At 41.6% G+C, this 24,075-nt stretch overlaps 1 protein-coding gene across 2 annotated transcripts in view; it reads left to right on the plus strand.

Annotated features, from left to right (window-relative positions):
* The window catches only part of LOC109927406 (limbin), a 161,807-nt gene that overhangs the window by 33,236 nt on the left and 104,496 nt on the right, over positions 1 to 24,075 (plus strand). For both annotated transcript variants that reach the window (XM_048605505.1, XM_048605510.1), the window contains 3 exons: positions 6,424 to 6,543; positions 12,708 to 12,850; positions 21,147 to 21,471. In XM_048605505.1, coding sequence (XP_048461462.1) covers positions 6,424 to 6,543; positions 12,708 to 12,850; positions 21,147 to 21,471 — 588 coding nt within the window. The remainder of the gene's footprint in view (positions 1 to 6,423; positions 6,544 to 12,707; positions 12,851 to 21,146; positions 21,472 to 24,075) is intronic.

Genomic DNA, 24,075 nt, shown 5'->3' on the forward strand with positions numbered 1-24,075 from the left:
GTGCCAACATATTATCCTACTCTAAGATCAAACTAACCTGCATACCCTTCATTTTACTATCATCCATGTGCCTATCCAAGAGCTGTTTAAATGTCCCTAATGTATCCGACTCTACTACCACCGCTGGCAGTGCATTCCATGCCCCCACCACTCTCTGTGTAAAGAACCTACCTCTGACATCTCTCTCCCCTATGCCTTCCTCCAATCACCTTAAAATTATGCCCCCTCGTGATAGCCATTTCCGCCCTGGGAAAAAGTCATATTGATTCACGGTGGGAATTAAACACTGAAATAGGTTAGTGTAGCATGATTTTTATCTCTGGTGGAAATATGCAAGCTTATTGTTTGTTAGTGTATGATCTCAAAGAAAATTATTTGGGATAACACCACTTTAGATGTAGTGTTTGCTTTGAACTGTCTGTTACATTGGCTGGAGTCCATCCCCAAGACAAGTTTTGTAGTGGTGCATCAACTGGGGGAGGATGGTGGCTGGGGATTCCATGTCCTTGTGTCTCCGTGGGAAGAATTATGGAAAGCTTTCCTGTCACACCACCAATTGAGACCTCTGTCTCCACCTTTCCTCACTATAAAAAAAACCCCACATATGTGTCTTTAAAACCATTGTATCATCACATTGCTGAGACCCATCCCTTGTCCTTGCTGCCAATCCCCTCCATCCTCCTCTGTGACCCACCCTCATCCTATGATAGTTTACTCTGGCCTCGGCTGCTTCCGTAATCCTGAACCTTGGGTGACTCGGCATTATGGGCTGAAGCCACCTCATCCTCTTGGGACCAAGGTTTCCATCACCGAGGTCCACAATCACAGGGCTGTCTTGTTAAGTGCCTGCTTGGCACTGAATTTAGTGGCAGTTTCCGAAAGGAGGAGATACAAGGGTCTCACTGCCTATTCAGCCAGTGGGTGGGACCTCCACTGCCTGCATTAAATAACATCTATTATGTTAACAATATGGCTTGGAACTAGGAGTAGGAAGTAGTACTTATTTGTAGTTGAGGCATAGTTGGAACTTACATTGTTTCTTTCCCAGGCTGCATAAAACTTTGGAAATGTTTGATGCTGATACTCCTACAGTTCTCCAGGTTTTGTTATTCTTTACTATTAGCTCAAAATAAAATTATGAAATGCTTTGTTCTGTATTGCTACCCTATACAATAAAAGCTTATAAGGAATTCAACTTTCATGTAAAATGAAAGTTGTTAAATTCTAGGCAGCACTTTTATCATGTAAGATTCAAAATTGGATTTTGAACTTTGAGATCTGAAATGAACCTGAGCTGTGCAGTGGAAGATCAGTCATGTATTTATTTCATGATCATGTACCTATTACAGATAAGAGCATGCTTCATTTGTCCAGTTTACAATTTAGAGTCAGAAATACTGACCCATTCATAATGTTAACATTGTAATCTCTATAAAACTTGAATGCCTTCTGCTTTTTAAAATGTGTTTGGCTGTGATCAACGAGAGTAGAAATATCTGAAGAGTGAAAATTTATGTAGAGGATTTACACATAAATGGTAAGGTCCTGGGGAGTGTTGCTGAACAAGAGACCTTGGAGTGGAGGTTCATAGTTCCTTCAAAGTAGAGGCACAGGTAGACATGATAGTGAAGAAGGCATTTGTGTGCTTTCCTTGATTGGTCAGGGTCAGGAGGTATTGGGTTTGCTATCTAAAGATCCTGGGTGAGTTGCTGCATTGCATTCTATAAATGGTACGCAGTGTTGTGAGAGTGCATCAGTGATGAAGGGCTGAATGTGGATGGCTGTGGTCAGAGCATTGAGTATAGGAATTAGGAGGTCATGTTGCGGCTGTACAGGACATTGGTTACGTGGAAGACTTTGTGCAATTCTGGTCACCCTGCTACAGGAAGGATGTTGTGAAACTTGAAAGAGTTCAGAAAAGATTTACGAGGATGTTGCCAGGGTTGGAGAGTTTGAGCTATAGGGAGATGCTGAATAGACTGGGGCTATTTCCCTGAAACATCGGAGGCTGAGGGGTGACCTTATAGAGGTTTACAAAATCATGAGGGGCATGGATAAGGTAAATAGACAGTGTCTTTTCCCCGGGTTGGGGGAGTCAAAAACTAAAGGGCATAGGTTAAAGGTGAGAGGGGAAAGATTTAAATGGGACCTAAGGGGCAACTTTTTCATGCAGAGGGTGGTGCGTGTATGGAATGAGCTGCCATAGGAAGTAGTGGAGGCTGGTACAATTACAACATTTAAAAGGCATCTTGATGAGTATATGCATAGGAAGGGTTTGGAGGGATAGGGGATAAATGCTGGCAAGTGGGACTAGATTTATCTAGGATATCTGGTCGGCATGGACGAGTTTTACCGAAGGGTCTGTTTCCATGCTTTACATCTCTGATTCTATGGCTCTATTTCTGAATGCAAGCTATTATAATTTTTATAAATAACTCTAAGGCAGGGACCTTGCAGATGAGTCTGTGAAACATTCATTGCATATGATGTAAACCTCTTCCATGATACGTGTTGTTGATTAGTGACATACATTTTGAAAAACAGCCCTAACTTTTGGATGCTGTCTACAATGGAGCCTCAAGATATGTGAAATATTGTGGAACAAGCCTGAAGAGTTTAATGTAAAATGGTTTAGAAAAGAAAGAACCGCTCTTAAACAGAGCGTGACAGAGGGTTGCTGACAAGAAGAGCAGTAGATGAGCAGCATGAGGTTTTAATGTGAAACAAAAAGCAAATGGGATTGCTGGAAGGACAGTACAATCCTCACGAGAAGATTCAAAGCTCCAGTAGTGCACGAGTTTGGAATTATTAGCAAGGAAGACATTGCTGCTCCAGGCATGCACGCAGGATGAGTGTGCAGCTCGTATCAAGAGACCAGTGGGGTGCCCAAAGCTCAGACTAAGGGATGCTATCATAGGAGATCTGAAAGCTCTTAAAATCAATCCGGACAATTTGAAAACTGGATCTGACAATCAATACAAATAGCAACACTAACTTTAGGTAAGAATTCGCCACCACCTTCACGTGTGGTTTCAGTAGCTGCATAGCAAAAGAAAAAGTCTTAGCAGAAATCCTTTAGCACCAACAGCAAAGGACAATGTCATGTGTGGTACTCACGACAGATCTTGTCTTTCCAAAAACCAGCTTGTTCAACCATCAGAAGAAGAACAAGTGATCTCGACTGGTCTCACCCGAGTCCTGACATATCATTCCATCTGTGAGAAATATTGGGAATGCAACCAATCACTACTTGAAGCTTTTACTTTGACTTCAAATTTAGCATGATGCCACAATTATCACTCACACAGCAAAAGTGCAAAAGCAAGGCACAACATTGGTGTTAATAGGTGTAGTCTAGTAATAGCATTCACATTTTAAGTGGCATTCCCACCAAAATTAGTCTGAACCCTCGTGTGTGAAGCCTGTGATGCTATCAATGTGTAAGATATTAATGGGAGGTTTTTGAAATAAAGCAATTAATACAGGCAGGTTTGTAATAATACAAATTGAGCCTCTGGGCTTTGAATGTGTTGCTGTACATGAAATTGAGTTTGCTCCATAAGGTCGATTTCACATTGTTTTCCTGCCTGGATTTGAATAAGATATGGTCCCTTTAATATTTGGTAATAGGTATCATTTTGCTGCAACATTTTTATCATTCTTATTCATGCATTGATATGATTTACGGAATCATGAGACTTATAATCACAATATTGCAGAATCACAGAATTTTTAATTTATTCTTGAGATGTGGGCCAGCACTTACTATTGCGCATCTCTAATTGCCCTCGAGAAATTGATGATGAGTTGCGTTCCTAAATTATAGCAGCCCAAATACACACTCTCAGTGATGTTAAGAAGGGAGTTACAGTACAAGGAAGGAATGACTCTGTTGTTCCAAGTCAGGATGGTGCATGGCTTGGAGGGGAATTTGCAGGTGGTGGTGTTCCTTTGCATCTGTTTGGCTTTCCAGGTGGTAGAGGTATCAGGTTTGCTGTCTAAAGATCCTGAGTGAATTGCTGCATCGCATTCTGTAAATGGTACACAGTGTTGTGAGAGTGCATCAGTGATGAAGGGGCTGAATGTGGATGGTTGTGGATAGGGCTGTTTTTTCCTCAATGAGGAAATTGCAGGGAATTGTAAGGTGTTCCATCACAGTCCTGACTTGTGCCTTGTAGATTGCGGGCAGGCTTTGGGGTGATAAAAATTGTTCTGTGCTGCAGAATTCCTGATTTTTCACTTGCTGTTATAGTGGTGTTATGGGAAGTCCAGTAGAATTTCTGGTCAGTGGTAATCCTCAAGCTGTTTTTCGTTGTGGATTCAGTGATAGTAATGCAATTGAATGTCAAGGAGCAGTGTTTAGATTCTGTCTTGTTTGTGTTGGTCAGTTTCACCTTTTCCTCTCTGTCCTGACGTCTCATGATCTTGTATATCTATACCCATTCGCCATCTTTCCTTTCCCCAGAAAAACAGTCCTAACTTTTCCAATAAATTTTCAAACAAAAGCTTCACATTACAGGAATCATTCTCGTGAACCTTTTCAGTATGGTCTGTTACGACTTCACATTCTTCCTAAAGTACACTGCCCAGAATTGAACAAAGTACTCCAGCTGAGTACATCTTGAGCCTTATACAAAGTCAGTGTAGCCTCCTTGTTCTTATAGTCTCTGCCCAGGATACTGTATGCTTTCTTAAATACTCTATTCATCTGTCCTGCTACCTTCAATGACTTTTATGCACATTTACAGATTTTTTTGACCAAACTTGGCAGCTTCAAATTTCCCTCCTCCCGCAACAGCAATGTGTCTCCCCTTGTCCTTACCTACCATCCCACCAGCATCCACATCCAGAAGATCATCAGACGCCATTTCTGCCACCTCCAGCAAGATGCCACCAGCAGACACACGTTCCCCTCCCCTTCCTTGTCCGCCTTCCGCAGGGTCCGTTCCCTCTGGGACACCCTGGTCCACTCTTCCTTCAGCCCCACGGCACCTTCCCCTGCAACTGGCAAAGGTGCAACACCTGCCCATTTACCTCCTCCCTCCGCAGTATCCAAGGGCCCAAACATACTTTCCAGGTCCTGCACTTCCCAGAGTCTACTGCATTCGCTGCACACAATGTGGTCTCCTCTACATTGGAGAAATGAAGCATAGACTGGGTGACTGCTTCATAGAACATCTACTTTCTGCTCACAAAAAAGATCCTGAGCTTCCAATTGCCTGCCACTTTAATGCATCACCCTGTTCCCTGGCCAACATCTTTGTCTCTGGCTTGCTGCAGTGTTCCAGCGAAGTTCAATGCAAGCTGGAAGAACAACACCTCATTTTCTGCTTGGGGACCCTGCAGCCCTCTGGACTCAATATCGAGTTCAATAAATTTAAGCCTTGAACTCTCCCATGTCCTAACCCCCTTGCCCACACGCCAAGCCTTGTTATCACATTGCCTGCCATTAGACACTAACAGCTATTCACCTCCACCACTACCACCCCTCCCTCCCTCCCACCCCCCCGCCAGATAGTTATCAACTCCTTTGTCTATCCAACTGCCCTTCTCTCTCTCCAGGCTCTAGCCTTCATCCTGTCATTTACTCCCTACCCCAACTCCCTCCCTACTTTCTGCATATAAACCGACGTTTCCCAGCTACCATCAGTTCTGAGGAAGGGTCACCGGACCCGAAATGTTAACTCTGAATTTTTTTCTTCATAGATGCTGCCAGACCTGCTGAGCTTTTCCAGCAACTTGGTTTTGTTCCTGATTTATAGCATCTGCAGTTCTTTTGGTTTTTATTTGAAATTTTTGTACATTGCTCATGAAACTGTAGGTTGTAGAGTAGGTGAATGATATATTTTACCTACACTTAGAATACCATCCGGAAATTGAATTCATCACTAGTTTAAGTAGGTGCTTAAAAATAGTGGAACATGCAGAAATCTACTTTTCTATATTGCTGCACCAGTGTAGGTTCTATAAAACAATAAGCTTGGGTTCATAATGCTACACCTTCAATGGATATTTGTGCTCATAGAGTTGAAGACATAGCTTCAATTGTAGTGTTCTTTAACACATGATATTTTGAGCACAATTTCCCTGTCAGGGAGTGTGTAAAATCATTGAAGTAACCCTAATACCTCACTTGAATCAGGTTATCTTGTCAACTCTCTTGACTAAACAGAAACATCTGTTGATTTAAATGCATATTTTACATTTAAAAATGGTTTTAGTTATTTTGCATTTCTAATTTTTGATTGTCATACATTCCCCTGAGCAGCTATTTTTACAGTAAAAGTTGAAAATAGAAGGTAACAAACTTTACTCTTACCTTTTGGTGTGTGATTTCCAGCGAACTGCTGTTGAACAAGAAGTTATAAATGATTTGTTGACTGGCTTTGCTAACTAAGCTATCTTCTTTACAATCTGTTTCAGATTTTTCCAGATCACGGTATCCACTTTCTTGGGTTTATTGTTGCATTCATTGTTTCTTTTGCCTTAGTGTGTTTAATTCTCATCATCTTCAAAAGAATCAGAAATCCTCCTCAGCAGCAGGTCAGTGAATCGATAAGTTGTTGTACACTCATGTTGTTTCAGTTTGGATTCCAGCAACAACCAGGATCTGAGTCAGATTGGTTGCTTCCCCTTATGGAAGAGTCTAGAGCAAGAGGGCATATTCTTGCAATAAGGGGTCACCCATTTAAGATAGAGGTTACTTCTTCTCTGAGAGTAGTCAATCTGTGGAATTCTTCACTGCAGAAACCTGCCAAGCTAAGTCATTGAGTATATTCAAGGCTGAGACAGACAGATTTTCAATCAGTGAAGGAATCAAGAGTTATAAGGATAAGGCAAGAAAATGGAATTGATGATCATCAGATTGACCATGATCTTATTAAATGGTGGAGCAAGCTCACTGGACTGAATGGCCAACTTCTGCTCCTACATCTTATGATCTTATTGTAAAATTTTATTTCACATGGGAGGAATGAGAGAGGTGATTTGAGAGTATGTGGAAAACTGGTGATCTCTTGTGGGTGCCCTAGATCCCAATGGAGTTCAGAGACTAAATGAGGAGTGAAGATCTATCTATAAGCTGGTGTCTGACATTGGTGGGGGAGAATTTCCACTGGCACCGCCTCTGTTTCTGTCATAACTTTGGAAGAACCAAAGAACTCCTGAAATTAAAAGTGTTAAAGGCACTTCTAGGTAACTACTGTGAGAGCACCCATTGGAGCATTAATTTTCCCATGCCTTTGATGGCTACTGTTGTGGATTCAGTGAAACAAAAACACATCAGCAAGGTTGTAGGTTTGGTAGCAATCTTGTTTAATTTGACTCAGTACATTTCCACCACCAAAACCTCCCAAAACGATGACTGAAAACCGGGGTAGTGTTGTGTCAAATTCAATGCTTCAGAATCCTGTGCCCATCATTTAGTCCTTTCATATTTAATTAATGAATCTGCCACTCTTCCTCAGGCTCTTCAGTATATTCACAGATTGACCTGAACACGTTTTTGTGTGGAATATTATTTGTCTAGATTTATTCAATGTACTATATTAATAATTAATGTTAATAAGTCATGAAAAGGTAAGAAGCAAGATGCGAGAAATAAGCATCATTGGCATTCCTCGGTCAATGGAGATTAATGCCATAATATATGTCTGAAGTTATGCAAAACTTAAAAGTGTTCAGCTGAACTTCTTAACATTGGAAATGTATATTTAGCCCCCAAAGGAGCAAATAACTTAAATGTTCTATCACAATGGGCACAATTTTGAAAAATTAATATCGACGCATTTACAATTTTATTAGCCATTTTTTATTTGAAGACCCCCTAAGATAAAGTTCATCTGGACCAAGAGTCTTGTCAGCCCATAGCTCTGTCGTTTTGGCTAACACTGTTTCCCTTGTGATTGTAATTTAGCCAATTTCTCTCTCCAGTTCTGAAGAAGGGTCTCGACCCGAAACGTCAGCCTTCCTGCTCCTCTGATGCTGCTTGGCCTGCTGTGTTCATCCAGCTCTACACCGTGTTATCTCAGATTCTCCAGCACCGGCAGTTCCTACTATCTCTCTCTCCAGTTCACCTTCTTATTTACAGCTATTACTAAAATGTTTACGTATACTCTGTAGTGAATATTGAAGCAAAATATTTGTTCACTTCATCTGCCATTTCCTTAATTTCAGCCATTAATTCCTCATTCTCATACTGTAGAGGACCAAAACTCTCATTTTTTTCTTCCTCTTTTCCCTTTTAAATACCTGTAGTAATTCTTAATTTTGGTTTTGCATTTCAGTTAGGTTTCTCACGTTCTGTAGTTTGTTCCACCTGATTAACCTTATGCCATTCTGCCCAATCATCTGACCTGCCACTCATAGAACATAGAACAGTACAGCACAGTACAGGCCCTTCGGCCCACAATGTTGTGCCGAAGTTTTACCCTAAACCTAAGGTCTATCTAACCTCCACCCCTACCTTACACTATCATCCATATGCCTATCTAATAGTCGCTTAAATGCCCCTAATGAGGCCGACTCCACTACCCTCTCCGGTAATGGATTCCATGCCCCTACCACTCTCTGAGTAAAGAACCTACCTCATTGTCTCCCCTATATCTACCTCCACTCACTTTAAAACTATGCCCCCTCGTAATAGCTACCTCCACCCTAGGAAAAAGTCTCTTGCTGTCCACTCTATCTATACCTCTGACCATTTTGTACACCTCTATCAAGTCACCTCTCATCCTTCGTCGTTCTAAAGAGAAAAACCTTAACTCTCTCAGCCTTTCCTCGTAAGACCTTCCCTCCATTCCAGGCAACATCCTGGTAAATCTCCTCTGCACCTTTTCCAACGCTTCCACATCTTTCCTGTAATGAGGCGACCAGAACTGGACACAATACTCCAGATGTGGCCGAATCAGGGTTTTGTATAGCTGGAGCGTAACTTCACGGCCCTTGAACTCAATCCCTCTATTAATGAAAGCTGACACACCATACGCCTTCTTAACAACTCTATCCACCTAGGTTGCAGGGAACTGTAGACATGAACCCCGAGATCCCTCTGCTCCTCCATACTGCCAAGAATCTTTCCATTAACCCTGTATTCTGCTTTCAAGTTTTTCCTTCCAAAATGAATCACCTCACACTTTTCAGGGTTAAACTCCATCTGCCACTTCTCAGCCCAGCTCTGCATCCTATCAATGTCCCTTTGTAACCTAGAACAGCCCTCTGCACTGTCAACGTGATCCACCTTCATATCGTCCACGAACTCACTAATCCACCCTTCTACTCCTACATCCAAATCATTTACAAAAGTCACAAATAGAAGAGGACCCAGAACAGATCCTTGTGGTACACCACTTGTAACTGAGCACCGTGTTGAATATTTTCTGTCCACTACCACCCTTTGTCTTCTAAGGTTCAGCCAATTCTGAATCCAATCTACCACATTTCCCCCTATCCCATGCCTCCCTACTTCCTGCATGAGCCTACCATGGGGAGCCTTACTTAAATCCATGTATACCACATCCACTGCTCTACCTTCATCCACGTGTTTGGTCACCTCTTCAAAGAATTCAGTAAGGTTTGTGAGGCATGATCTACCCCTCACAAATCCATGCTAACTATCACAAATCAAACTGTGTCTATCTCAGTGATCATAAATCCTATCTGTCAGAGCCCTTTCCAATAATTTGCCCACCACTGAAGTAAGACTAACTGGCCTGTAATTTCCGGGGTTATCCCTATGCCCTTTTTTGAACAAGAGAATGACGTTTGCCACTCTCCAATCTTCCAGCACTATAGCTATGGACAGTGAGGTCGAAAAGATCATTGCCAAAGGCCCTGCAATCTCTTCCCTCGCTTCCCATAGAATCCTTGGATAAATTTCATCAGGCCCGGGGGACTTATCTATCTTCAAGTTCCTCAAAATTCCTAGTACATCTTCCTTACTAACAGCGACCTCCTCTAGCCTACCAGCCTATTTCTCACTGTCCTCCCCCACAACTAGGCCCCTCTCAGTTGTGAATACCGAAGAAAGGTGTTCATTAAGGACCTCTTCTATCTCTTTAGGCTCCATACACAAATTCTCTTTACAATCCTTGATCGGCCCTACCCTTTCTCTGGTCATTCTCTTATTCCTCACATACATGTAAAAAGCCTTGAAGTTTTTCTTGATCCTATCTGCCAAGGTTTTCTCATGCCCCCTTCTAGCTCTCCTAAGCCCTTTCTTCAGCTCATTCCTGGCTAACTCGTATCCCTCTAGAGCCTTTTCCGATCCTTGTTTCCTAAATCTTATATAAGCATCCTTCTTCCTCTTAACTAGTCATTCGACCTCTCTTGAGAACCAAGGCTCCCTCACTCGACCACATCTTCCCTGCCTGCTCGGGACAAACATATCGAGCACATGCAGTATGCATTCCTTAAACAATCTCCACATTTCTATCGTGCTCTTCCCTGACAGCATCTCTTCCCATTTTATGTTACCCAGTTCTTGCCTAATAGAATTATAATTGCCCTTCCCCCAATTATAAACCTTATCCTGCTGTATGTACCTATCCTTTTCCATGACTATTGTAAAAGTAACAGAGTTATGATCATTACCGCCAAAATGCTCACCTACCAACAGGTCTAACACTTGGCCCGGTTCATTGCCGAGCACCAAATCCAAAGTGGCCTCTCCTCGTGTTGGTCTATCAACATACTGTGTCAGGAATCCTTCCTGAACGCACTGGACAAAATCCGCTCCATCTAAACTATTACAACTAAAAAGTTTCCAATCAATATTTGGAAAATTGAAGTCATCCATGACTACAACCCTGTGACTTCTGCACCTTTCCAGTGTCTGTCTCCCACTCCGCTCTTCCACTTCTCTGCAACTATTAGGGGGTCTGTAAAAAACCCCCAACAAAGTGACTGACTGCTCCTTTCTTGTTCCTGACCTCAACCCAAACTGACTCTGTAGACATATCATTCTCGAACTGCCTTTCAGTAGCTGCTATACTAGCCCTGACTAGCAATGTCACTCCCCCGCCTCTTTTACCTCCCTCCCTATTTCTTTTAAAGCATCTAAATCCCGGAACTTCCAACAACCATTCCTGTCCCTGAGTTACCCAAGTTTCTGTAATGGCCACAATGTTGTAGATCCAAGTACCGACCCATGCTCTAAGTTCATCTGCCTTATTTCTGATACTTCTGACATTGAAATATACACTCTTCAAACCATCCCTGTGTCCACAACTACGCTCCATCAACCACATTTCTTTATTAACAACCTCCCTCCCTCTTGCGTCTGTTGGAAGGCTGAGTACCTCATCCTCTGAATTACAAATCTGGTTCCCCACCCCCTGCCAATCTAGTTTAAACCATCCCGTATAGCTTGAGCAAACCTCCCTCCCAGGATATTTGTGCCCTTCCAGTTCAGGTGCAACCTGTCCTTACTGTACTGGTCCCACCTTCCCCAGAATGTGCTCCAATTATCCACATAATGGAAGCCCTCCCTCCTACACCAGCCCTGTAGCCATGTGTTTAGCTGCACTCTCTCCCTATTTCTTACCTCATTATCACGTGGCACTGGTAGTAATCCAGAGATAACTACCCTGTTTGTCCTGGACTACAGCTTCCAACCTAACTCCCTGTACTCGTTGTTCACATTCTCAGTCCTTTTTCTACCTATGTCCTTGGTACCGATGTGTACCATGACTGCTGGTTGCTTTCCCTCCCCCTTAAGGATCTTGAAGACACGATCCGAGACATCACGGACCCTGGCACCCGGGAGGCAACATACCATCCGTTCGTCTCGTTCGCGTCCACAGAACTGCCTGTCTGTGCCTCTTACTGTTGAATCCCCCACTACAGTTGCTCTCCTATTCTCCCCCCTTCCCTTCTGAGCCACAGAGCCAGACCCTGTACCAGAGATCTGGTCTTTGCGCAGCTTAGTTGTTTCTTCATTAAATTTAATGGCTGTCCCTAATTTCTTCAGTTAACCACAAATGGTAGGCCCTTCTTTTGGAATTTTTGTTTAGAGTAGGAATATCCTTTTTCTGAGTAATCTGAAATACCCCTTAAATGTGTACTATTCTGTGTCTAATAATCTATCCCCTAAACTAATATGCCTGTTCACTGCAGTTAGCTCCAAATTATAGTTATAAATTCTGATACTTAGTCTTCTGAATGGTGAGAGTTAAAGCGTGAACTTAATGCTTTTAGCCCCAAAAGGTAGCTGTAGAATTACAGGATGATCTTTGCAACTCTATTTCTGCCAGATGCACGCTAACTTTCGGTGACACAATCAATATCACCTACTTATATTCAGTGCATTTCATTGTTCAGATACTGGTATTGAACACATTGCACTGTAACCCAGCCAAAGACTCAGCCAGGCATCCTGCTTGCAGGCTTTTGGGGTAATTCTGTAATTTGGAAGGTGTATGCATATGATCCAGTGACTTGTGTTACAGTTTCATCTTCTCAAACATAATGAAGTGTTTGAGATTCATACTGTGATTCCCCAATATGCCACCGTTATGATCAAGGGCTCAGCGTACAGAAATTAATAGGTGGCTCAAAATGCTGTAGATATAACACGTATGAAGTCGCTACGTTGCACTTGATATTAACTTGGTACCAGCTAAACCTAAGTGAGCATCATTATTAATGTTTAGTCTATTTTTGTCTTGGCTAAACCGAAATACGCATCTTTATACTGTGGTTCTTTATAGATGGAAAAGGAACAATCACATTCTAGTTACACACTAATTGGTGATGCAGCAGAGCGGTTCAAGGAAAATCTCCAAATCGAGGACAAAGTGATTGGCATTTGGTTGTTTGAAGATCCAGAGAACATGACTCAGGCTTTTAATGAGTAAGGGTTATTTTAAGAGTTATCCACGTAAATCTTTGGCTTTGTACACTGTTACCAGCTATTATCATTTCATATTATTTTGGAAAGTCAAACTTTGCTGACGCAAGCCGTGTTTCACTTTAACAAAGTTTAGGGCTGCATATGCTGTTTGGTGTTTGAAGATTGACTAAATAATTCTTTGTTACTCGTGGGTTTCAGAAATAATCATAGCAGGAAATCAATATTGCAGCTGACCGGGAAAATGTAGGTAGAAAAATTAACTCTTCTAGGACCTTCACTATCTATAATCCAGAGTGTAGCATTGTATTCTCATTTACGTACTAACTAAATTGGCCCCGGACTAAATCACCCTGTCTGATACTATGATGTGTGCTCCAACATGCTCAGCATAGCACAGCTGGGACAAGTTTGATTAACATTATGCCCACAGAACATGATTCAGACCTTTGATAAGTTATTTTCTAAAATATCAAAGTAGATCATTTGTTGTTCTTGTATTACTGTTATTAAAAAAAACACTTTGAAACTGAATTCAAGAGCATGCTGGTTTAGCAATATGGTTGAGTCTTTCCTGCTTTTTAGGCAGTACAATACTCCTGTGTCTGCAGAATACTGGGCTTAAAGTTTGTATCTACTCCTTACTTTAGAATCTCAAATTTATGGTGCAGACAGAGGCCGCTTGGACCAAGAACTGTTGTCAAAATAATTTTTTCATGTGATGGTGATAATTGCTCTATTTGGGTAGTGAGTTCTAGACCTCACTGTCCAGTGGCTGACAGATTTCCTCCTCCCTTCCCTGCTAATCCTTCTGCTAGTTACTATAATTCTGCAATTCTTGGTTATTGAACCCTCTGCTAAGGGAAAAAATAAGTCCTTTCCAATCCACTGTCTTTCAGCTCCTCATAAACATATATATCTCAATTAAATCTACCCCCAGCCTTCTCTCTGACAAAGAAAACAAAACAACCAATCTATCAAAACCTGGAAGTAAAAATTTTCCAATCCTAGTGAGGTCCTCATAACCTCATCTGTACCCTGTCCAGTGCGTTGCTGTTCTTCTACACTCCTGGTGTGGCTTAACTCGCTGTCAGCATGGACAGAATGAACAGAGGGTAATGATAAATGTGTAATTTTTCACATTCGCAAGCTGGAGTTAGTTGAGTACAGTATTGATCAGTGCTGGGATAGCAACTATTTACAATCTACATGAATCACTTCAAAGGGACTGTGATAGTGTGAGATTTACATTTCTCTGAATGTACAGAAACAGCCTTTACTGAACAAAACTAAGTACGTAGGATATTCAGAGAGGACATCTAACTTTGAGCCCTACTGACTCAGATCCATAAGATCGGTGATCATTATGAGTGAGCAGCTTTTGCAAATGCTCAGTATACATACTTAGAGCAAAGATATAATTCCCTTTAAGGAGATAGCAAGAACTGCAGATACTGGAAGTCAGAACCGAGACAATGTGGAACTGGAGGAACACAGCAGGACAGGCAGCATCAGGGGAGCAGGAAAGTTGATGTTTCGGGTCCCGACCCAAAGCATCGATTTTCCTGCTCCTCTGATGCTGCCTGTCCTGCTGTGTTCCTCCAGCTCCACACTGTATCGACATATAATTCCCTTTACTCTACAGGAACTGGATGTGCCAATGGCACGAAGATGGAAGCAATTTCTAAAGAGGACATAGAAGGTGGTGCCATTTTTTTTTGAGACTCGGTGTAGAACAGGCCTCAAAGCAGGAGGTACCTTAATACAGGTGTTGATCAGGTTTTCTTATGTAATGACGTTCTTCCTAGCTTATGATAAATGTGCGAATGGATAATACTCCAAATTTTATGGGGGAGCGCATTGGAGCTTCTGGTGTCATATTTGAAGGTGAAGTCGCCATAGTCCCAGAGGACCATGGGACTGCCCCTCTCATCATATTAAAAAGCACCCTGACAGCATTTCTGCAACTCTGGAGCATCGCTTAGCCTCTGCTCATCACACCCACCCTTCGCTGGAGGTGTCGGGGACCAAGCAAAAAGAGTCACCACACTTAGTGTTCAGGAGAGAAGGGAAGTTCTTTTCTAAGGAAATGGCAATAGCAGACCGGACCAACTGATGAAGGAAGCATGGATGGCAGTGTCCCCTGTATTCTTTCTTGCTGCTGTCCAATATCCATGCTCCGTAGTGGCTTGCGGAAGCAGTGTATCAGCACGCTGATCGAAGTGCATGGAGTTTCCCAGCCACTGTGCAGCATAGAGCGAACTTTGTTGGGCAGAGGCGACTGCAGAGGTCAGTACCCACGAGAAGATCAAGAGGACCTGGCTTCAGTGTCCCAAGAGGATGAATGGTGTACTGCACTCAGCCAGGGTATGTGTCATTATCTACTGAATGCTTCATGGCCCTATGAGTGTGAGCTAGCATTTTAAGGTTGCCACTGCAGAGGACTGTTTCAGACGAGACTGGATGGCCAGAATATCCATCAGATGCTTTCAGGACAATCAATATCTGTCACTTTATTTCAGCTATCAATATAGCACTACTTGCACCTCAAAGCTGCTGCCTCTTACACATCTGTCAGGGTTCAAACTTAAAACAATGAAACGATATACTATACAACACTCAGCAACTCATGAACAAATAGTTCACTGACCTTTCTTCACAACTAGGAGAATGAAAACATCTGAGATTGCCAAAATGGGCTCATGTGGGACAAGGACACAGCCACAATGGTGGCTTTGAATGGCTCTCCTGAGCAGTCCAGGCAACAGAAGCATCAACTGTTGTCTATATCATGGCATTATTGGATGCATGGTGAACATTGCAACACTGTTTGGCATTGGCTGAAGGTTTTTCGCTGTGCTCCTTAGCCATCCCTTCTGGGGGCTCCCCCCTTATCTACCTGAATTACCCTGGGAATAATGCAGAGGAGTGAAAGTTTGAGGAACCTGTGAGTTACACAAAATATAAGCATCATGACGGATTTCTGAGTAATGGCTGCACAGGAATAGTTGCCTGTGATCAAAAATGAGCTGAACATTCAGTGAAATCCTTTCCCCTTCAGGAATCTGACCAGATCATGATCTGGGGCTCTAAACACAACATACATGTAGTCAATAGCCCCTTCATTTGAGGGAACTCAGCAATGGCTGCACATCCAGTTGATCATAGCATAAAGGTAAATGCTTTACTCAGTTACCTATACGGCTAATTATATACTTTATATCAGGTTTAGAAAGCAAAGATCCATTAACCAGATTTATTTAAAATACCAAAATTATTGATTTATTATAAAATAAAACCTCTTTCAAAATGTATAGAATTGGTTAACACATACAATTTGTAAGATGATAACATAAGTGATCACAATCTCTATATCTTAAAAACACATGCATCAGGTGAAGCAAAGAAATTTGATTTCTCTCTGCAGTGATTTAAAAACACTTAGCCAATAAGTCTTCATTCTTGAAACAAAAAGCTAAAGTTTGAGATGCTAAGATAGTCTGACACTTTGGTACACGCAGTCAGATTTCATCTAACACATGCAGTCATTCAGGAAATATCAACTAACTCTTTCAAAGGCTTGTAATGTGAGAGCAGGCTTCAGACACCAAACTGGAACCACAACATGGTTTATTTTCCTCAAACAAGAGATTAGAACTGGAGAGTTTCTTTCTTTTGGTAGGCAGCACCCCAGCTACTTCAAACAGTATCTATAGGAGAAACTGAAACCTGACAGCCTCTGACTAGGCAGCTAGTCTCCAGTAAATAAGCAGTTATTACAAGATATATGACTACCAAGAAATGCTTTGTTTAAACCAAAGAGTTTTGATACCCTATTATGGTCCTCTTTTAAAAACGAAAAACTCCATAATCTTTTAAATTCTATTATATAAGAATAACTGTAAGTGAAGGCTTCATAACATTAATCATTTCTGCCAACTGATTCTAAGCATTTCGCTTTAGCTATTTGACTATCAGGAAGTGTCTTTATTTAAAATAAAGTCCTCATGTCAGAAAAACTGAACTTGTGCTTCCTGCCAATTAAGTTCCACTGCTTTCTAAAAGCTCCAGGTGTGTGTGGAAGATTCCATCTCAGGAATGTGTAAAGGGCTATGGATTGATGAGGCAAATGGGCAGGAACATTAGCAGACAGAGTATAATGTGGGAAAATATGATCTCATCCATGACAAAATATCCAACCCAAATTGTCCAATCAACTCTTTGTAACTTAGGACTTTATCTGGTCCCTTATAACTCCTGACATAGGAATTTTATCTTGTTTAAATATAATCTTTTGATATTGTTAGTTGGCTTAATAAAGCCTCAGATGTTTGAGTTTGATGCCAAATCTAATATTGGCACAGACATGTTGGCCAAATTACTATCTTCTGTACTGAAACAGTCATCATTCTTTGTTATTGGCTTGTATCAGTATTTGTTATTGCTGTGCTGATATATAGACTAGCATCTCTTAACCTCATTATTCACATAATTTACTTTGTTATTTCTGTCTGTCCCTCTATATGCTGTATTGCCTTGTAGAGCAAAAGCAGTGATCCTTTTAGTTTTGTTTTATGGATTGAGGTTTTTATAATTTGGTTGGTTTGGTACATGGTAGTATTTCAACCCTGATGACCCAAAGGATCAAATTCCCTCTAGCAGTTTAAATAAATTCATTTACCACTAAAGTGTCTTGAATTTCCTTTTGAATCTTTAATGCAACAGTAAAATGTTATACTGCTAAAATAATTTCAGAAATTTGGCATCATTATGTCTGAGTGGACATAACTATTGAGTGTCCTCCCTTGTGGTGCAGTAGCAGCAGGGACTAAAACCAGGACATTTTACATTTTAACAACTAGACACCGATCAACATTCTATCTTTTTGTCTCTTCTTCCCTAATCTATCTGCTTCTTTTCATAGTATCATAGAGTTTATAGAGATATACAGCATGGAAACAGACCCTTTGGTTCAACTCATCCATGCTGACCAGATATCCTATATAAGTCTAGTCCCCTTTTCAGCATTTGGTCCATATCCCTCTAAATCCTTCCTATTCACATACCCATCCAGATGCCTTTTAAATGTAATTGTACCAGCCTCCTCCACTTCTTCTGGCAGCTCATTCCATACATGCACTACCCTCTGCATGAAAAAGTTTCCCTTTAGGTCCCTTTTACAAGTTTCCCTTGTCACCTTAAAACAATACCATCTAGTTTTGGACTCCCCCACCCACCCAGGAAAAAGACCTTGCCTATTTACCCTATCCATGCCAATCATGATTTTATAAGCCTCTAAGGTCACCCCTCAGCCTCCGATGCTCCAGGGAAAATAGCTCCACCCTGTACAGTCTCTTCCTCTTGCCCAAACCCTCCAAACCTGGCAACATCTTTGTAAACCTTTTCAAGTTTCAAAACATCCTTCCTAGAGCAGGGAGACCAGAACTGCATGCAGTATTCCAATAGTGGCCTAACCAATGTCCTTTACAGCCACAACATGACCTCCCAACTCCTATATTCAATGCACTGACCAATAAAGGCAGGCATTCCAAACAATATTTTTACTATCCTATCTACCAGCAACTCCACTTTCAAGGGACAGTGAACCTGCACTCCAAGGTCACTTTGTTCAGCAACACTCCCCAGGACTTTACCATTAAGTATATAAGTCCTGCACTTGCCTTTCCAAAATGCAGCACCTCACATTTATCTAAATTAAACTCCATCTGGCACTCAGCCCATTAACCCATCTGATCAAGGTCCCATTGTACTCTGATGTAACCTTCTTCGCTGTCCACTACCCCTCCAATCTTTGTATCATCTGCAAACTTACTAACCTTTCCTCCTATGTTCCTTCCTCCTTTCCTCATTGCCTGTCTCAAGCTTCACTGTGTACAGAATAGATATTAGATTTCATTGGTTAACTATTTTCTGTGTGATGTACCAAAATAGATTGCTTTTCCCTTCTTTATTCATTCATGAGATAAGGGTACTGCAGTCAAGGTTAGCACGTTGAAATCTATCCCTAACTGCCCTGAATGAAACCATTTCAGAGGGCAGTGAAAAGTGCTATGGGTTTGGAGTCACGTATGGGCCAGATCAGGTAAGGACAGCAGATTTCTTTCCCTGAAGGTTATTAGTGCAGCATTTGGGGTTTTTATGACAATTGATATGCTTTCATGGTCACCATTGCTGAGAAAAAGCTTTATATTCAAAGTTTATTAATTAAATTCAAATTTGACCAGCTGCCATTATGGGATTGAATTGGCATTCCCAGAGCGATTGCTTTCGACCCATTATATATGCTTAGCTGAGACCCAAGACATTCATAATTTTCTCCAAACACCTGAGCTCTCACTTGATTGTCATCTCTGGTAGTCTGATCACTTGATGTCAATGTTTCTTTACAAAAGTTGAAGAGATTTTAAGTGATTTCAGTTTCAGTGATTGAAATTTAAGGGGGCTGAATGATTGTGCATTTTATTGCTGTGTAGTAAAAAAGAAATCTTTTTAACATGGTGGAAAGTTATCAATGAATGATTTGTTTTACACACTTTTTTTAATACATCTACCATTCACTTTAAGGCCACCTCCTGATTCCCCAGAGCCTATCCACCATCTGCAAGGGACAAGTCAAGCAAGTGGTGGAATGTTGCCCACTTGCCTGAATTAGTGCTGCTCCAACAACACTTGAAGCTTGACGCCATCCAGGACAAAGCAGCCCGCTTGATTGGCACCACATCCACAAGCATCCACTCCCTCCACCAGCAACGCTCAGTAGCAGCAGTGTGTACTATCTACAAGATGCACTGCAGAAATTCATCAAAGATCCTGAGCCAACTTCTTCCAAACCCACAACCATGAGCATCTAGAAAGGCAAGGGCAGCAAATACATTGGAACACTGCCACCATGCAAGTTTCCCTTCAAGCCAGTCATCATCCATACTTGGAAATACATCATCATTCTTTTAGTGTTGCTTGGTCAGAATCCTGGAAAGCCCTGTTGAATGGCTTTGTCAGAGTACCCATACCAAATGGACTGCAGCGGTTTAAGAAGGCAACTCACCTCCACCTTCTCAAGGGCAACTAGGGATGGGCAGTAAATGCTAGCCCAGCCATGGTGCCTACATCCGCTGAATGAATAGGAAATAAACTGTTTTCACTTCGAGTATAGTAGTGGAACGGATATGGAAATGCCATAGCCTGGCAGGATTGCAAGAGGGGACATGAAGTAATGTGGATTGGACATGGGAAATGCATGGGGGTGTCGATGGCTGAAGGGCTGCTCTGTTTGCTTTCTAACTGAGACAAAATGTCACAGTGCCAAGGTGGGCGTTTTAAACTGCTTGACGCTGCACCTGGCAACTCTAGTCAGCTGGCACGACTGTGTGGAGCACCCACCCCCTAGCAACAATGTTCCTGCCGTTGTGCTCCCTTTCTCTTAATGTGGATGGGCTGAGCCGGGAGGTTTCCTGACACCCACTTAGCTGCCTCAAGGATGAAAAGTTCAGGTCCGAGATTTTGGGTCAAGAAAACCATTTATCACACCCTTCCTGTTCTGGTGAAAGATAATCTTGACCTGAAAAGTTAGTCCTGCTTCTCTCTCCCTGGATGTTGTCTGACCAGCTGAGTATTTCTAGCATTTTTTTGATTTTTATTTCAGATTTCCACTACCTGCAGCAATTTCCTTTTGTGTTTAGTTAACTCTAGAATTGCAAAATTTCTGTGACTTACTTCAGTTGTTTTATGTCAATGACTTTTTTTTTAAAAAAACTCAATAGTTGAGTTCAGCTGAAACTCCGATAGAAACTTTAGAGTTGAAATTTAACAGTGTGTGAATATGTTTTAATGAACCCTATTCCTGGCACAGAGAGAGTGATCCTCATATCTGAGGTCCACTTGCACTTCATTCACTTTACGCTCATCAACAAAAATAAAAACTCTAGACCAATTATGTTTATGCACCGTTCAACTCATTGAAGATGACTGCTTAAAATCAATTGAAAGAAAACACATCCGCCTCACTTAGTTAGAAATAACAAAACCCTCCTATTTGTGTCAAACCAGATTGAGTGTTAGCCTTTCATGACCTCAGTCTTCAATGACATGAGTCACTGGTTGTACACCCTCACAGAAGTAACAATTGAAATAAATGAACTTTTAAAAAGTCTACATGTGCAGTTGCACTATTTAGATCTTCTATTTCCAGCACTGATGGTTTTTCTTTTAATCTGAAATACTGTTCTTGTTTTCATTCCTGACCACAAATTAGAGACCGTTTAACACTTTTCTTTCACAGCTTGCACATACTGAGCTCCATACAGATGGATACAGATCTGGAATATTGTCGCAAACAAATGCACATTGATGCCATTGTGTTGTTGCTGAGGACCCTTAAACCCAAGGAAGTCCTTTCGCCATCTTTAGAGGAAAGGTTCAGCAGTGTCTTCAGAAGACAATTTGAGGAGATGGAAGCCAGGCTATGGATAGAGTACGATGGGGTGTTAGCTGCAATAGCGGCTCAAAGTAACGAAGAGACTGGAGAGAAACTCGAAACACTCAATATGCGACAGAGGGAGGAGGAGGAAGAAACTGAGCTACTCATACAGAAAATGGATGAAGAGGTATGTCAAGGCCTGTGGTAATATTTGTTTGTAGTCAGACACAGTACAGAGAGAATTTGTCAGAGAGTATTGCCATCATGTATCCAACTTTACAAAAGAATAGACTAATATATTTAGGGTCTTGAGTATTGCTGAAAAGAAAAAGTATAATTTTATCATCTTTTGGTCTTGCACTCATCAGGCCAATTTGCAAAAATTACTAGTGTAAAGGGAAAACAACATTTATGCTGTGTGAGAGGAAGGTGCTAAATGGACTGTGATTGGTGGAGCTATCAGCATGTTATACATACAGCTATACATTGACTTACTTTTATTTATCTTTTGTTTAAATTTTAAAAAAGATCAATTGACTCTGGTCAGGGTGTTGGCTGAGAAATGAACCAAAGAATGTTGGTCACCCATTTTGTTGAGGTGAAAGGCAGGGCATGTACGTAGTCTTTCTGTTTACAAGGAATAGGGCCCTGTGTATTAATGTATGTAGCATCCAGTATACACAAGGTATCACGCTGTGAGCCTGTACAACCATTCTAAATTGCTTGTCAGCATAATTCTTCACACACTCTGGATTATTTAGCAAATATTTTGCCTAACTGGGGAATTGTATTTAACGTTGGAAACTGTTCTGAGTTTTTCAAGCATGGTTGGGTACAGTCAGTACTTTGCTGTTTCAAATGGCCAAACGGACATGTTGTTTGCTATCTGGTAGCTGTATTGCCAAATTACTGCTGTATTGGAAATTCCATATTGGTCAGAATGAGCTCTTGAACTGTAATTTATTTCTTGTCTGATACCTCCACGACATCCTGACAGACCTATCTGTAATCATCAGGCTGATTTGTACTTGACGTGCAAGACTCGGAGTGACCCAGTCCTCAGAGTGCAAGACGTGGATCCCTGGACTCTGTTAGGATCAAGCACCTGAAAATGGATAACCCCCAAACTTGAATAGGACCAGCCCCTTGACTGACTGTAGTCCCAACAAGGATTTTTAGACATGGCCATTTGCTTGACATGCAAGCATCTTTTTGCTACTTAAGCTGGTGGCACATGCTGCAGGTAGATGTGGACATGACGCAGTGCCATACGACAACATGTCTCCCATCCTTACTGTTCACTTCTCCCGACAGTGACAAGCTGTGGATCTCTCTGTGTGCTAAGAAAGTAATATGAAGTCTACGGAGGCTGGCAGCTTCCAAGTGAGTGCAAATCGAATGACCACTATGGAAGCAAGCTGAGACCCATAAGATATATCCTGTGTGGATGCGTATGTGTCTGTGCATGCAAAGCAATCTGGTAGAAACATGCAAGTCATAGGTCTACTGGATCTCCAAAGTCAAGTGTTGACATTTTGAATTGGTGAGTGTGTGTATCAGTCTGAAAGCAGGCATGGTGTTGTAGTGAGGCTGGTGGTTTGCTGCTGCTAACGTATCGGATGAAGGGTTGAGGAGGATAGTGGCCATGGGACGTGCAGTGACATTGCGTTGAAGATGTGATTCTAAGGTTTTGGAGTAGATTTGTAGCTCGTGTTGTGGGTGTTGAGTTTGGTTGGCTCGCCGAGCTGGTTTCTTGTTTTGCAGATGTTTCGTTACCGCTGCTGCACTGAGGATGTTACCCAGCATGGTAACGAAACGTCTGCGAAACAAGAAACCAGCTCGGTGAGCCAACCAACCTCAACAAGATATGATTGGATGATAACAAGGTTCTCCAGCATCTGCAGTTCCTACTATCCATGATTGGATGATAGTTGGGTTCAGACAATCAAGAAGCTGCAGCTGCCAGGTACCCACTTTGAGTGCAGGTCTCCCATCTATTTTCTCAGTGAAGGAAAGGAGAAGTGGAATTGATGTATCATTAAGCAGAGTTGGGTTATTAATAGCATACAAGTGAATGGAAATAAGGTAGTTGCCACTCAATTGCAACACTCTGAAATCACCATTTGAAGCTTCAGGGAAAGAAACACTTTCTTAATGTCGAGATTCTGTTTTTCTTTCAATATTGCTGTATTTTCTCAACTTTCTCACCATTGACCACACCACACCTCACCTAAGGAGAAAATGTTCCACCCCATTATTACATTCCTCAGATATAAGACTTTATAATTAGATGTTGGGCAACATGCGTTGTCAGTACTGTGAATGTGAGGGATGGGGGATGCACTGACCAAATTGAACTGAGAAGTATCTTTTGTGGACCTGAAGCCGTGATGACAATAACAATTGTAGCCCCTTTCATTTACGTCGTAACTTTAACACAATAAAGCATCCCGAGATAAGCCACAGGAACGCTTTCAGCCAAAAGTTGACAATAAGTCACTTGGATTTAGGACTGCTGACCAAATGCTTGGTTGGAGGTTTTAAAGAGAGTTTCAAAGAAGAGAGGTATAGGGAGGAAATTCCAGGACCTAACACCTTGCATCTAAATGTAGAACCATAGAAATTAAGGATGCACAAGAAGCCAAAATCAGTCGATACTATTTACTAACTTTAACTTGAATTGTAGATTTGCCCACCATTAAAGTTAGACTATGTAACCTATAGTTACGCGGATTCATACTATTTCATTTTTAATAAGCTAATGTGATTTATCTGCAGATGAGTCATTGTG

Source organism: Rhincodon typus, chromosome 1 (assembly GCF_021869965.1).
Source record: "Rhincodon typus isolate 14 chromosome 1, sRhiTyp1.1, whole genome shotgun sequence".
In the NCBI taxonomy this organism is placed as follows: Eukaryota; Metazoa; Chordata; class Chondrichthyes; order Orectolobiformes; family Rhincodontidae; genus Rhincodon; species Rhincodon typus.